At 42.4% G+C, this 17,131-nt stretch overlaps 1 protein-coding gene across 1 annotated transcript in view; it reads left to right on the top strand.

Moving 5' to 3' along the window:
* Positions 1–16,431, top strand: part of LOC137437571 (inositol 1,4,5-trisphosphate-gated calcium channel ITPR1) — a 188,895-nt gene extending 172,464 nt beyond the window's left edge. The window contains exons 50-58 of the mRNA XM_078766065.1: positions 913–1,088; positions 2,908–3,072; positions 6,764–6,962; positions 10,962–11,057; positions 12,165–12,313; positions 12,704–12,869; positions 14,066–14,226; positions 14,522–14,683; positions 14,823–16,431. Coding sequence (XP_078622191.1) covers positions 913–1,088; positions 2,908–3,072; positions 6,764–6,962; positions 10,962–11,057; positions 12,165–12,313; positions 12,704–12,869; positions 14,066–14,226; positions 14,522–14,683; positions 14,823–14,906 — 1,358 coding nt within the window. The 3' untranslated portion in view covers positions 14,907–16,431. The remainder of the gene's footprint in view (positions 1–912; positions 1,089–2,907; positions 3,073–6,763; positions 6,963–10,961; positions 11,058–12,164; positions 12,314–12,703; positions 12,870–14,065; positions 14,227–14,521; positions 14,684–14,822) is intronic.
* The last annotated feature ends 700 nt before the right edge of the window (positions 16,432–17,131 follow it).

The raw sequence follows: 17,131 nt of genomic DNA, 5'->3' as shown, positions 1-17,131 counted from the left end.
CTGAAATGGGGGCTTATGGATTGGGTCTTGTCCGTTTGTCCATCTGTGCATGCGTCCGCAACCATATCTCAGACATGTATTGACCGATTTTGTTCATGCTTAGCAGAAAGACAATACATGATGTTATACATATGCACATCATTTTGTTTCACGATGCAATCAAAGATGGCCGACTCGTGGCCATTTTTTTTGTAAAAAAACAACAACAAAAAACCGATGTTGAACATGGCCTCAACTATTTCTCGGACATGCATTTACCCGATCTTGTTACAACTTGGCAAACAGATAATGAATGATGGTTTACATATGCTCGTCATTTTTTTTTCCCCAAGATCAGATCCAAGATGGCCGACTGGTGGCGATTCCATTAGTTAAACGTGTCCCCAATCATTTCTCCATCATACAGTATATGGTCAGATTTTGTTCAAATTCCAGACAGCAAATTTGCTAAAACCATGGGGGCTATGACATTTTATGTCTTTTTCTTCTTGTATATATTGGGTTGCTTTGTTTTTCTTGCAGAAGGTTTGCTAGAATGGTCAATGTTGACTACTTGTCAATTTTGATCCAAATAATTTACATTCTGTTGAACATTCTACGCCATCATGATTCAGCACATGACGTCTCGCTTTGTTTATGATCTCCCCTTTAAAATAATTTTACTATGATTTAATACGACCCTTTAAAATCAGGCCTGGTACAAATCCAGTGCACCACCACCTTTTTTCACTTCTTATGGACAATGGACATTCCTGTATGTAGTCTTATTGATCTTTGTTTTTATTATCGTTTCCCCCATGATCCTCGTCATATGTGTCCTAAATTAATGATTGTGTGTCTCCAGAGAGGTTCTTCATGCACATTTTATCGACTTTTATGACCTCTGTGACCTTTCTCTTTCTCATCCAACAGGGTCTGTGGATGCCCCCATGTCTGTCCTGCTTTGGGTGATGTTGCTCGCAGGATCGGCGGGTCTTGTGACGCTTTCTGGTGCCAAAGCCATCCGTTACATCTTATTACCTTCAATCTTCATTTCCATGATCTCATTTGGGCTTGGAATCTCATTATTACTTCTGGGCACAGCCAATGTAAGGAGATTTCACCACGCAGTCCTCATTACCCTGCTCTTTGATAATCTCCAGAAACGCCGCCATAGTCATTTGAAATATTTATGTGGTTTCTTTTTATAATTTGGCTACGTGTACTATTAGAATCTTGTGTGCATGGATACATCGATTTTTAAGGACTGCAATTAATCTTTAATCGCCTTTTAAAGCTTCAATTAATTATCTCTTGGAAGAGATGTAACATTGGTGGTGGTGGTGGTGGTGGTTGTGGTTGAGCCAATCCTTTTGGCAAAGCGTTAGTCAAGCCACAACAAGTGATGAACCATGGCTAGGAACCAACCCTGGACAAGTGACCCCCCAGTCACAGGTTGTGAAAACTTCCACTGATTACTCGGTCACAACAACAACAACAACAACAACAACAACATGCATTTTAAAGGCCATTTTCCCTGCTAGAGCGGGGGTTAGCCTTGCGGTCCCCATGACAATCTTCTCCATTTTGCCCTATTTTTTGCATCTCTCCTTGTTAACCCCCTTGCCCGCATTTCTTCTTCCACCATCTTTCGCCAAGTCTTTCTCGGTCTTCCCGTCCTCTACTTCCTTCTACATTCATTTCCATCACTCTTCTCAACCAGTCACGTTCATCCTTCCTCAACACATAACCAAACCATCTCAACCTGTTCCTCTTCACAGCATCAATCACAGGCTCTATTCCCATCATTTTTCGCAATTCATCACCAATTCATCATCACTCGGTCACAGGTGGTTTAAAAAGGCTATTAGACCCCTGAAGACTATTAAGACTCCTTTAGGCACTTAACTCGTTCGACTGCTTTGATCTATTGACCCTTTAGACCCTTTAAACCCCTTAGGCCTTTTAAGACCCTTTAGATGCCATTCGACATTGACCTTCTTTATACCCCTTTTTAGGCCATTTTGACAGGTTAGACTCTATCTACTTTTGGCATATACCCTTCAGACCCCAAGACCTTTAGACCCCTTATGACCCTTTAAACCCTTTTAGACCTTTTCATAATCTTTCGACATTTTAAACACTTTTGACCCTGACACCCTTTAGGTCTCTTCGACCCTTCTAGACCCTGTTTTAGGGTATAAAAGGATTTAAGGGTACTTTCACTGGGCAAAACCTAATGGAACTTTTTTCATAAATTCAGGACCCGTTCATCCTACATAGGGTTCACTACAATCATGTTATTAGGCCTTTCAGCCACCACGGGCCCCTAATTTTCCATCGAATCAAACTGAAAATCAACTTTATCACTGAATACACCCCAACTACGACCGCCCTCCATCGGGACGCGAGTGTCTGTCCCGCTTGGGACTATTCATTTTATATTTCCTTTGGGCTCACCAAATTAACTCTTTCCTTTGTTTTAGGTATCAGTATCATTTACAATCAGTATTTTTCAGACAGCCAATGAAAATTGTTTTCCCTTAACCTTGTTTGTTGTATTATCCATACAATTAACATTTTGTATTTCAAAACTCAAATGACCATTTAAAGTCATGAACTGTTCCATCCGATTTTGTTTGACTTTGACTTCATAACTACACTTGAAGTTGGAGAAGTTTAACTGTAATGGGGCCTTGCATACTTATATCGGTCCTGGCAGTTGGATGGTACGAGAATAAATACATGGATGAATATGTAGAGTCAAAGAAAAAGGATTTTATTGGTGTGAGAACTTGCGTGTGGGCATTGGGCCATTGGCCTGACTTGGTCCTTTACCGCAAATATCGATGTCGTTGCTCGTGCAGCAAAGATGTAGGAATGTTGTCGTACTTTTTGAACCATTGCCTACCTTTTCCTTTTCCCCAGGTGTTCAACAAACTCGTGTTTTTAGTGAGCTTTGCGGGAAACAGGGGAATCTTTGTGCTCGGTTCCCGGGCCATCCTGACAGATGTGGAGTTCTTGTACCACATTGTGTACCTCATGACCTGTGTTCTAGGCCTTTGTGTTCACGAGTTCTTTTACAGTTTGCTGGTAAGACTCGTGCCATCTGTTTGCTTATTTACTATTATCTGCATCGCTGCGATTTTTGGATACACCATAGGTTTGCAGGACATAACAGTTTGGTGCATTCACCTGTCCATGACTTCCAATCTAATATGCAGACTTGGCATTTAATATGGAATATTTTTTTTTTCTTGACTTGGGTTTACTTTCTTAACTCAGTATATCAATCTGGTGAGTTTCTTTTACACTTTGGTGATTTATTTGTTGAAAGAACCATGTCACTGATTGTCTGTCGCAGCAAGAAGTCAACAACAGGATTATATCACAGGTGGCATGGCAAAATGTACGGACAGGTGCATTTGACGATTGGCTTCACAGTCGGGTATACAAGGGTTGTTGCGTTCTGTATTAGTGGAAAACAACTGCTGCACGTCTCCAAAAGTTATTGCCGCTTCCTCTGGAGATGGTCCGTCAACTCGACAATGCTGTTTGTCATGGAGTGGTGGCTTTACGAAATTACGGCATGAAAGAGCGTGCTATTGCTCGGCAGTATGGCATCACTCAAGGTCAGGTGTCAAAGATCCTGAAACGAAATGCTCAGAGGGGTGTCCCTACTCCAATACCGAGGCAAGGACGTCCCCGCAGAACCACAAGGAGGGATGATCGCTAGCTGCACCGGTTAGTCCGCAATGGCCGTACCAAGTCAGCTAATCGGCTTAGGGCTGAATGGCAGCAACTAACAAATGTGCCTGTATCCAGAAGGCCAGTCAACCAACGACTGGTTCAAGCAGGCTATCGTGCCAGGCGTCCCCTGAGAAAGCCACGCCTGACCAGACAACACCGCTAGCGCCGATTGCAGTGGGCCAGAGAGCACTGTCAATGGCAGCCAGGACACTGGAATCACGTGATCTTCAGTGACGAGTCTAGATTTCTGGTCTATCGTCAAGATGGCCGCGTCCGAGTGCGCAGACAAGTGCATGAAGCTGACAACAAAGACTGTATCGTGCCAAGAGTCCAAGCTGGAGGTGGTGGGGTGACCGTTTGGGCTGCTTTTCATGCGGGGGGCAAAACTGACCTGGTTGTTCTGAATGGAAACCTGAACCAGTTCAAGTACAGGGCCATTCTGGAAGAAACATTGCTTCCATTTGCTCGTGCAGCCTTTCGAGGAAACTTTGTCTTCCAAGATGACAATGCACGGCCTCATCGTGCTTGCATGATCCAACACTTTCTTGCTGACCGTGGTGTAGAGCATATGGAGTGGCCTGCCATGTCCCCGGATATGAATCCGAAAGAGAACTTGTGGGCAGAATTAACACGTCAAATCGACCACTTGGACCAGCAGCCGACCTCTGTGCGTGAATTGCAGCAGGCTATTGTCACTGCATGGCAAGCGATTCCTGTCCAAACCTTGGCAAATCTCGTGAACAGCATGCCTCAATGTGTACGTGCTCTCCTGAATGCTCGTGGGAGTTACACGAAGTACTGAACTGTAATTTTACTGTCCGTAATCCCAGTCGTAATTTAAGTTTTGTTTTTGTAAAAAACAATTTTGGCTAATGTGCAAAATAAAGAGATACTTCTGGAAAACGTACAGAAGTTTAACACAGTACTGTCCATGAATTGAGTTCGATATCAGTTTACATCACTTTCAAGGATCAATTTATTTGTTTCGAAATGTCAAATGTGGTTTTTGTTTCCTTTAAAGGTCACATTAACAAAATCTAGAATAATTTCAACATAATTCCAATGAACTTTTGGTTCTAGGACATCTTGAAAAGTAAGTTCACCCCCACAACAAAAATATTCCATATTAAATGCCGTCTATATATATATATATATATATATATATATATATATATATATATATATATATATATATATATATGTATATATATATATATGTATATATATGTATATATATATATATATATGTATATATATATATATGTATATATATGTATATATATATATATGTATATATATGTATATATATATATATGTATATATATGTGTATATATGTATATATATATATATATGTATATATGTGTATATATGTATATATGTATATATGTGTATATGTGTATATATGTATATATATATATATATATGTATATATGTATATATATATATATATATATGTATATATATATATATATATATATATATATGTATATATATATATATATATATGTATATATATATATATATATATGTATATATATATATATATATATATATATATATATATATATATATATATATAAGGAGCTCGGTCAGGGTATACACGTGTCCGTGCATCTGGCCATCAGTAATTGACCTAATCAAGCAATAACGGTACCCTCAACACATTATTCGGTAGTGTTATCAATCAGATGTTAGGGAATCTGCAAACAGTATGACGTAGTCGAGTTAGGTGACGATAGATTGGCCAGTTTCAATTTCCATTCAAACAAAATCTTTCTCCTTCATCTTCTTCTTCACTTGCAATAATAATGGCGACTCTCATTCAATCTCGTTTCTCATCGATTGGATTCAGAAGGCGCTTATTATATCCAATACTTTTTTCTTTTATCATTTCCATTTTATTCATTTAACAGCAATATATGGCCCTATCAAACAGTATTTCTGATTATACACCGCCTTTGAAAGCATACCTTCATCTATCTCCATCTATAACATTGATAATCCAATGAACGAAGCGACGGGTCTCATCTTCGAGTGACATTAAATGTTGCTGTTGTATTGGAGTAGAACACCTGCAATTTGATGCACTCTTCCTGAAGTAGTGTCTTTCTCTGAAATTGCTCCACACTTGTTTACCTCCCATTAATAGAACTAGGGCATGCCCGTACTATATATATATCTAAAATTATATCCCCCCCCCTATTTACATGAAATGGTTTGGTCCAAAGCGAACGGCTTGCGAGTGGTGACAATCCCCCCCCTCTATTTACATGCAATGGTTCGGTCCAAAGCGAACGGCTTCCGGAGTTTGGTAAAGAAATCGCCATCGCGTACACAAACGCGCAGGAAAGCGAATGAATCGCAAATTCGTTTTTATTAGTTGTAAAACATAATGCCCAATTATTCAATTAGCGCCAACGTATTTTGGCTGTTTGCAATTTAATCGCAAGGCAAAGTAGAAAGAGAAGAGGGAAAAAAAGAAAAGCCTTGCCTTGCTGCAAACAGCTGCTGCAAACAACAACAACAGGGAAGGCTGCACTGTCCGGAAGTTGGCATATCGCAGTTACGATTATTTTAGTGTTAATGGCCAATTATTCAATTAGCGCCAACGTATTTTGGCTGTTTGCAATTTAATCGCAAGGAAAAGTAGAAAGAGAAGAGGGAAAAAAAGAAAAGCCTTGCATTAACGCATTAACGCTTGCATTGCATTAACGGTTCGGCACACGTGATAGCTCGCTGCTCTCTGATTGGTTGAAGCGTTTTTTGGACATAGCTCGGTAGGTACTTGTCCGATTAATTTCAAACCTTGAAAAGGCACATCCTCGGGTCCCCAGCAATATACCTGGCAAGTTTCAAGTATATCGGACCCGTGGTTGTCGAGAAACAGCGGTCACAGACAAACACACAGACACACAGACACACAGACACACAGACACACAGACACACAGACAGACACACAGAGATTACTGGAATTATAGATAGATGATTAAAGTGGATCTGATCTATCCTTGCTTCACCCTGTGTCTGCCCAAGCTTTTCGATGTGGTATACCGCGAGGAGACCCTGCTCAACGTCATAAAAAGCGTGACTCGAAATGGTCGATCCATATTGCTGACCGCTGTGCTGGGCCTCATCCTTGTTTATCTCTTCTCCATTGTGGGTTTCCTTTTCCTGAAGGACGACTTCATCCTTGAGGTTGATCGGCTTCAGCCTTCTGAGCTGCCATCTATTGGTAGGCCGACACTTTACACGTACATCCTTCTCCTGAAATGATACGAGGTGTAATCCAAATGTCTGTCCCTTCCTTTAACCATTTAAATGCATGTTATTGGACAAAATGGACAAATGAAAGATAATAGTCACGTGAAAGTGTGCAAGAAATGTGTTAAACGATTTCTCTTCCTGGAAAGTGACCACTTCTTGTGAACAAAAGGATTTTGTTTTATTTCATTTTTCACTTCCTGTCAGTTGCTTGTCAAGCACAATCTATTCATGGTTTTGTTTTGGTACTTGCCCACCCAGCGGAAGTTGCCACTGAAGAGACATTCCCTTTCTTTTCACATCCTCTTTGTAAAGGCAAATGTCAGGAGTTTGGGTTAAGGTTTTGCTGTGGAGACTCTAAGGCCTAAGCATTTATATTCCTGACTTGGACTGCATGCTCACTCACTCCTCCCCTCCTAGACTCCCCTCTCACCCCTCCTCCTCAAAGCGTCCTGCCCGCTTCTTCCCCCTTCCAACTTTCACCTTCATCTCCCTCAACCTTCTGCCTCACTCTTCCCCCTCGTCAAATAACACCTTACTGCGCCTCACCCAATCACCATCAAACCTTTTGTCTGCCCCATTCTTCCCTTTCTCCAAGCTATTGTGAAATCTCTGACACACCTTCAACAGCTCTCCCTACCTCTTCCTCCTCTTCCACATCTTACCCTACCGCTCCCCCCCCCCCCCCCCTGTTCTGTATCCGATGCTCCCCCTTCCTCTTCTTTAACAGTATGGACCTCAAACATCCGGGGCCTTCGCTCAAACTTCACTGATCTCTCCATACAGGTTGCTTCTGATAAACCAGACGTGATCTGCTTAACAGAAACTTTCCTCCTTCATGATGTCTCTGATTCCTTGGTATCTCCCCCAGGTTACTCCCTCCTCCGGTATGATAGACCTGAGCCTCGTCCTGGAGGGGGGGGGGTTGCTATCTTTATAAAAAAAACTCTCTTCCTCACTCGCCCTGCACTGCGCTCTCTCCACCTCACCCCCAGGAATACCTTTGGCTATGGCTTCCCGTTGTACCGTCCACCAAACAGTGATGACTCCATCTACATCTCGCTATCTGATAATATGGACCAACTTCTATCTACCCATCCCAACTCTCTCTTCCTCATATGTGGTGATTTAAATCGTCACCATGCCAGTTGGCTGGGTGTGTGTACCACTCTCACCAGCCATGGCTCTTCAGCAAAGGACTTCTGTGACTCACTGGGACTGACACAATCTGTCAATTTCCAGACCCGGATCTCAGTCAACGGAGCATCTTCTCTTCTGGACTTGGTTATGACTAACTTCCCTGAAAATGTCTGCTGCTCTTCTTCTGCTCCAATCGGCTCATCTGATCATGTGCTTGTTAAAGTGGACATCTCTCTGACCATTCTCAGAGAGCCTCCACAGCGTCGACGAGTCTGGCATTTCACTCAGGCCAACTGGCACGGTCTTCAAGCAGCCATCAATCATCTGGACTGGTCTCCCATCTCTACCGCCTCTGACATTAACTCATCCTGGGAATTCTTCCAAAGTAAATTGCTCTCTCTCATGCACAGATTTATCCCATCTCGTCTTCAGTTGTAATACCATTCCTCCCGTCCATGGTACACGGAATCCTGTGGCGAGGCTATTGCCCAGAAACAACTTGCTTTCGTCTCCTGGAGAGCAAATCCAATGGAAGGAAATCTCATTTCCTTTCACAAAGCCCGAAACAAGTGTGTGTCCACCCTCAGGAGAGCCAGGAAACAATATCTCTCCGTTCTCAGGACAGAACTCTCTTATCTGTCTCCCTCTTCCAAATCCTGGTGGCATCTGGTCAAATCTGTTTCTGGTGTTTGTTCCCCCTCCATCCCCTCCCTCACCTCAAACGGCCACACCTTTGACTCCGCACGTGAAAAAGCTGAATGCCTCAACTCTGTTTGCCTCTAAATCTTGTGTCCCAAACCCATCCCTCTCTGTACCCACCATACCCAGTCATACCCAGCTGCTCCTGGACTCTGTGTCCTTTCCTCCTGACAAGGTGGAAAAGTTTCTGTCAACCCTCGACTCTGATTCTGCAACTGGATCTGACGGCATCAGCCCACGGGTCCTAAAATCTTCCTCTGCTGCTCTTTCACACCCTCTCTCTGTTCTCTTCACCCTCTCTTTTGCTCAAGGTCATCTGCCATCAGCTTGGAAATCAGCCAACATTTCCGCTTTACACAAAAAAGGTGCAAAAACAGATCCTTGCAACTACAGACCAATCAGCCTGCTCCCAATTATCAGCAAAGTCATTGAATCCATCATTGCTTCGGATATGAAATCTTTCCTCTTCTCCAATGGCTTGATCTCTGATCATCAATTTGGTTTCAGACCTGGTCACTCCACTCAATGCCAAACAGGAAATTAGAGCTGTCTCCCTTGACATATCACGTGCCTTCGATACGGTCTGGCACCCCGCTCTGCTCACCAAACTCTCCTCTTTTGGTATCCATGGAAATCTCCACGCATGGCTGGCGGACTTCCTCTCTAGTCGTAGTCAACATGTGGCCCTGAATGGGTTTCTCTCATCTCCTCTTCCTGTTCAGGCTGGAGTTCCCCAAGGCAGTGTTCTGGGCCCTGTGCTTTTTTTGGTCTTCATCAATGATCTCTCTGACTCTCTTGAAAATCCTCTCTATCTCTTTGCTGATGACTCTACTCTCTGTCGCTCCATTCTTCATCCCTCAGATCGGCAGTCTGCAGCCTCCTCACTCTCTGCAGACCTGGACAAAATCACAGACTGGGCATACAAGTGGAACATGTCTTTCAATCCTGACAAATCTCACACTCTTACGATGTCTCTCCGAAAAGACCGACTGGACAACCCTCCCATCCACTTTCTGAATAATCCTCTCCAAGAAGTTCTGTCACTCAGGCTTTTGGGTCTCACTATCTGCCATGATCTTTCCTGGGAAAACCACATTTCAAATCTGGCCTCCAAAGCCAGTCGCCGACTGGGCATCCTCCGTCGTGCAAAGTCCTTCCTTGGCACACCTGAGCTCCTCACCACATACAAGGCTTTCATCCACAGCTCAATGGAATACTGCTCTCCCCTCTGGGCTGGTGCTCCTGCCTCACACCTAGCTCGTCTTCACGCTGTTGAAACCAAAGCATTCAGAATCATTGGAATCTCCCGCGATGAAGCTAACTCCAAGGGCCTCTCACTCACTCACCGCAGGCAGGTTGGTGGTCTTTCCGTCTTCTACCGACTCCTCTCTGGCCTTGCCCCCCCAGCTCTCTCTGGGCTCTGTCCAGCAAATATTCCTACAGGTCGCACAAGATCTGCCTGCAACCCTCTTATGGTTAAACTGCCAAAATCAAGACTATCTGCTCACCTTCACTCCTTCATTCCTCTTTTCTCCCGCCTCTGGAACAAACTCCCTCACTCTCTTCAATCCCACTCCACCCTCCAGGTCTTTAAAACAGCTGTTCACCACCATCTCTTATCTTCCCCCATCCAAAACCTTGATCTTTTCTATCCCCGCTAATTTCACCCCAATTCCACTTTTTTGAAATACCAACTTCTGTCCTGGAAGTCCTCGGTGTCCTTGTGTTTTATACTTCTCCCACCCCCCCTCCTCCCCCGTTCCCACGCCTCCTCCCCCCAAGCCCTCTCCCTCCCACACATCTCCCTGCTCTTAAATGTTGTGTGCTCTCAAGTGTTTGTGTGCTTCCCCTTCTCTTGTCTTCCGCTCCCTCTTTTTATATATTTTGTTTGTCTGGTTGATTTGTTTGTGAAGTAAATGTCAGCTCTTTCACGAGCCTCGATTCAGTATACAAAAAAACAAACAAACAAAAAAATGTACAGAAATGAGAACAAACTAACCAAATATTCTGTTGTTAATATTTGTTGAATTTTATCATTCTCCTCCATTGTATTTTTTTTCAAGCCCTCCACACCAAAGTTGCTGGAGGTTTATGTTTTTGGGTTGTTTTTACATTTACTCCGTGCTTTCAGGCTCTGCATTCCACAACATGGTACTCTCTGGTGCTTGCTCCGAGGAAAACTGCTCTTCTACATCACGCCAGGTTTTCTCTCCTTTAGATGAGCCCGGTACTGCAGATTCAACTATTCCCTGCATGTTTTCATATTACTGTATACGCACACTGTGTACATGTATACACACACACTGTATGTGCATTCCCATGCACAGAATTTCTTTCTATGTAATTACCCGCCCATCCCTGTACAGAAGGAGATGGGGTTTTGTAATTGTGTGTGTGTGTGTGTGTGTGTGTGTGTGTGTGTGTGTGTGTGTGTGTGTGTGTGTGTGTGTGTGTGTGTGTGTGTGTGTGTGTGTGTGTGTGTGTGTGTGTGTGTGTGTGTGTGTGTGTGTGTGTGTGTGTGTGTGTGTGTGTGTGTGTGTGTGTGTGTGTGTGTGTGTGTGTGTGTGTGTGTGTGTGTGTGTGTGTGTGTGTGTGTGTGTGTGTGTGTGTGTGTGTGTGTTTGTTTGTTTGTTTGTTTGTTTGTTTGTTTGTTTGTTTGTTTGTTTGTTTGTTTCCTGGCCGTGACTTTTTTACCATTTGAGCTATTGTTAAAGTTTCACCAAAGTTGTATTTTGATAATATGGAGAAGGCAAATCAATAACTTTGTCAAAAGGTTAAAGGTCAGTGTCACATAAAATCATCAAATTGACCTGAAATTTAAATGTACTATTTGAGTTTTGTCACAAATTTTTGACAAAGCTTTATTATGATATGGAGAAGGCAAAATAATAATTTGGTCAAAAGGTCAAAGGTCAGAGTCACATAGAATTGTCAATTTTCATCCGATTGACCTGAAATTTAGATAATTTGAATAGTGGTCACAGAATTGGTTCACCAATCAAAAGCGAGAAGCTGATTTTTTTTTTCGATCAAAAGCTTAAAGGTCAAGGCTGCATAAATCATCAATTTTCATTTTGTATTTTTTAAAAACTGTTTCTGTTATTTTGAGCATATGGAAGAAGAAGACGTCTGAATACAAATGGACGTGGACGGGCTCCGCATTTTCAGATGGTTTCTTGTTTTTATTGCTTTACTTCGATATTCTCATTGTGAGGAAATATGATTCTTAAATGTTAAAATATGTTTCTGTTCAAGATCATTTGTGAATGTCTCCAGTCATGTATTGACCCTCCGCTTCTACATACGATACACTACCCTTGAATGCCATCATCAGACAAGGTGGATGTCCTGGCCAGTGAGAGTGGAGATGATGAAGGTGAGCGGTCATGTGACACACTTATCATGTGCATTGTGACTGTGCTCAATCACGGCCTGCGTAATGGTGGCGGCGTGGGTGATGTTCTTCGCAAACCATCGAAGGAGGCATGTGGTCCTGTTTCTTGTGATCCCATAAATCTTTGATATCCTCACTCCTGCTGGTTTGAGTACATACCCAATGGTCGGATCTCAGGGTTTAGTTACTGTTGCTTATCTGTAAAGGGAGTGCACAGAGAAATCTCCTGTGGTCTTCATTTTCTCACTCTTATAGATATATAAATATATTATGTTGGTATCAATATTAACTCTTCTGTTTTATACTTGTTGCTTCCACCACTCGAAGTCCTCATGCCGTTAACTTTCCTCATTCATCTTCACTTTCTTTCTACTCCTGTCGCACTCGTACAGTTAGCGCACACTTTTCCATCCATTCAACATTTCATGTCCAACTGCCTTTTCCTTACATTTGTACTTTTTTCCCATTCTGCCTTCCAGGAGCCTCTTTTCGCCGGACGCATAATATATGACCTGCTGTTCTACTTCGTCGTCATTATCATTGTGCTTAACCTAATCTTTGGCGTGATCATCGATACTTTTGCTGATCTGCGAAGCGAGAAGCAAAAGAAAGAGGAGACCCTGAAGACAACATGCTTCATCTGTGGTACTGGCTCACTCCAGATGATTTGTTGTGACTTTGCTTAATCTCGTGCTGTGCAGATGGTCGATTGTTAGTATTCAATGTTGGTGACAGTTGGTATTCTCTCCTAATATTTTGATCGAGAAGCCCCCAGGAAAACGATGGTTCAACACAACTTGACTCAATTATTTTCCCCCCTCTGAAGCTCTGCTCAAGGATGCTTCCACAGTTTGTTTTGTAGTTTTGTAGACTAGTTGAGTGAAGGCTCGATTTTAAACCCTCTAATGATTATGATAAAAGCAAAATTTAAATAAGGGCTTTTGTACACTCGTGGCCAAAACTATTGGCACCCTTGCACTTTTTTCAAATAATGCACCATTTCTTCCAGAAAACTATTGAAAGAAAAAAATATTTTGGTATCCACACATGTATTTCTTTGGTTTGCAGTGGAACAAAACAAAAAAAAGGTGAAAAAATTACTAAATCTTAGCTTATTCCACACAAAAATTCAAAAATGGCCCAGACAATTATTGGCACCTTTTAGAAGTTGTTAGAAATTATATTTCAAACTGGTGATTCTCCTTTACTTTGGAATTGAACTCACCTGCGGTGAGTTGCAGATGCCTGCAATATAAAACATCGGGGCAATGCCCCCGGAGCTCACCTGGTAGAATAAACAGTATACTGCACCGACTAAGGGTATTTTAAACCAATTTGAATGGTTTCGAGAACACAGGGCAGCTTGTAGAACCATACTAACATAATCATAGGACTTTAAACAAACAATGGAAAAAAATACCAATTTTGGGGGGCAACCCCACCACCCCCGTCCCCCACCCCCTAGACTAAAGGGGCAGATTTCTGTAATTCCATGAACTTCCTTTGGTACCTCACTGGTGGTGAAGGTTGCGGGCAAGTTTCATCGAATTTGTGTGTGTAGTCTCCGAGAAGAAAACAAATACCTATTTTGGGGGGCAACCCCCCACCCCCGTAGACCCTCAAAGGGGCAAAAAAAAATTAATGCCGTGAACAAACTTTGGTACAGCATGGGTGGTGAATATCTGTGTATCCTTGGCATAAGTATGATATTGAAAGTGTGTAAAATTGTACCAAGTTGATGCAGATAAAGAGAAAACAAGAGTTGACCAAGAGAATAAAAATGCCAATTGCAGTCATCCTTTGCCTATGCTATGAAGTTAATCACCTGTCTCAATCGTTAGGCCTTGAGCGGGACAAGTTTGACAACAAAACCGTGACATTTGAGGAGCACATCCGCAAGGACCACAACATGTGGAACTACCTCTTCTTCATCGTGCTCATCCGTGTGAAGGACCCCACGGAATACACGGGTCCAGAGAGCTACGTGGCAAAAATGATCGCGGTAAGTGCCTGCCCTGACTATTGTGCCTCGAGATTAATTATTATATGGCAAGCTCGGGCCACAGTTTGACTCTTGGGTTGCCATGTGATGTGCAATTTAAGGATAGTGGATAAATTTACAAAGTGTGTTATTATGCTGCTTTGACAACCACTCTCATGTTAAGTGAGAGCATCATTTGTATAATTCTGGACAGCCCTGAAGTGTCGCAACCCAATCTCTCAGCATTACATCAAGTGCCTTTTAAGGAAGTATTCGAATTTCCACTGGAAAGTTGTTTCAAGCGGTGTTCCTACAGGATAGCAACTTGGATTGGTTTCCACGAATGCGAGCCATGTCGTTGGTAAGCGGACAAGCGGACGGTGAGACGAACGAACTGCACAACCTCCAGGAAAAGCTGGAGTCCACTATGAGTGTGGTATGTTACCTGTCGACTCAGCTGAACGAGCTCAAGGAGCAGGTACTGTCTGTCTCATTTAACTATTTTGATCCGAATATTTGGCCCATCTCTTTTCTGTGATGAAAATTACTTTTGTGGGCCAATTAAACCGGCCCCAGCAACATGAATGGTCTCGAGAAGATAATCCCGTTGTCCGCAGATGACCGAGCAGAGGAAGAAGCAGCAAAGAATGGGCTTTATCTCGAGGAAGAATTCCAACCTGAATGCACAAGCACCTGTTTGAGGTTGTTTCGCGGCTTGTGAGAGCTAAAGTGAAAGATGAACCTCACAGCAGTTTTCTGAAACCTGGAGCTGTTTACATTTTCCTTTTCTGCAAACCTACAAGTACCGGCATTTGAACTTGTTTGACGATTCAATCCATTGCTGGAGCCTGTGCGACTGTGCATTCTTATGCACATATGGGTGGTGCGAGCACACACACACACACACACACACACACACACACACACACACACACACACACACACACACACACACACCCCATATATATATATATTCCCTTTCCCCTGCTGAGGCCTGAACAAACGTGAATCTGTCTGTCTGCTCTGTACAGAGGTCAAAGGTCATCAAGATGCTGGTAAATATGCTTACACTTGGTTTCCAGATTGGTACCTGAACAAAGGTTTGGTGTTAGTGAATGTGATGTTATTATAGAGAGTGCTTTCTTATTGTTAAGTTTGAGGTGCAACAGTGAAATGGAAAGAGGAAGAGAGAAAAATAGCGCCTCGTCTCTTCGATCCGTACGCGACACTGCCGGACGACAGTTCCTGTATTACAAATGGACTTTTTAAAAGGAATCATCCAAGTTCGTGAAAATCGAGAATTGTATGGAACAAAATGCGAATGTGACTGTCACAGTAATGTCTCCTCATTTGATGGCGAGCTGTGGAAGCTCAATTCCCACGTATCGTTTTGTGACCATTCTGCCTGCAATAAACCCCAACCCTAATCTGAATTACATACATCGGTAAAGAATGGTCACGCGATAAGTTTATGCACTGCTTTTTTACCACAACTGCCTTTTGTATAGAAAACATACCTGGTCGTTTTTAACTCAGGTGTTCGCCTGCACTGCGAGTCACCTGCAGTGTAACACGTTCCAATGAGGGTTTTTTTTGCACTGCCCTATTAGGGAACATGTCATCCCAAATTCATGTGCGCAAAAAGAATTCTGGACTCTTACCGTTTTTTTTTTGTGAAAATGGCAGAATACCCAGATGTAACCGAAGGGTAGAAATTGGTGATGACGAGTCCGACGTTCATCCGTGAACCCAGTGCCAAATATCCAGGGTCAATGGGAGTCGCACAAACCCGTTTCCTTTGTAGCATTTTTTTTCTCCCGGATTGCGAGGCAGTTCCTAAGGATGGCATCGATACCCTGATTGGACCGTTCACCTGTGCCTTTTGTTTTGTTTACACCTTCGTGGGGTTTTTTTGCGTGCAAAACCAAAACAGTACCATCTTCGGGTTGTCTACATGCCTACACTCGTTTGCACATTGTAGTCATTGGTCTTCAATCGAGGTTATAAGGTACAAATAATTTGCCTTGAGAAAGAAGCAAGTTCAACTTTTTGGGTATTTAATTGTGTAGATTATATTTTGGGAAAGTCATTTTCAAGTGGTAATTAAGTTAAAATGCAATGTTTGTTTTCTTTGTGCAAAGATATTCAGAGTGCTTCCTGGCCGTCCTTGCCTTATTGCCATGGCCTTAAGATTTAAAATCGTAATAAAAATTTCCAGGACTTGTGTTCAAAGACTTTTCTTTTATTTCGTGACAAAATGGATCGGAGTACTGTTTCTCCATCATGCACCAAGGCATTAAAATGGACATTCATTGTCGCTCTAGCATATGAATGAAGCGACAGGTTTATATATATATTTATTATATTTAACTTGGCTAAAGATGGTGGAAGAAGAAATGCGGTCAAGGGGGTTAACAAGGGGAGATTCAGAAAATAGGGAAAAATGGAGAAGATTGTCATGGGGCCCGCAAGGCAAACTCGCTCTTGCAGGGAAAATGGCCTTAAAATGCCTGTTGTTGTATATATATATATATATACAGTCACGTGAAAAGGTAAGTACACCCCATGTGAAGTTTTGACTTTTTCAACATATTTCAACATACAGCTATTTGATCTTCATTTCAACAATATTGATAGATAAAGGTGATATAATATAACAAATATCATGAAACATTTACATTTTGTCGTCCATTGTATAATTTAAATAAACATCAATGCAAATTTCGCATGTGGTAAAGTACACCCTTGGCCCTAATAGGTGGTATTGCCCCCTTTGGCAGAAACAACCTCAAGTAGGCGTTTCTCATAACTGTCTACCAGTCTCTGACATCGACGGGGATAAATTTTTGCCCACTCCTCCACGCAGAATTCTTTCAGCTGTGCGATGTTTGAGAGATTTCTTGCATGCACAGCTCGTTTCAAATCC

Source organism: Myxine glutinosa, chromosome 12 (assembly GCF_964187855.1).
Source record: "Myxine glutinosa chromosome 12, kmMyxGlut1.1, whole genome shotgun sequence".
Classification (NCBI taxonomy): Eukaryota; Metazoa; Chordata; class Myxini; order Myxiniformes; family Myxinidae; genus Myxine; species Myxine glutinosa.
This window is presented reverse-complemented; position numbering and strand designations above follow the sequence as displayed.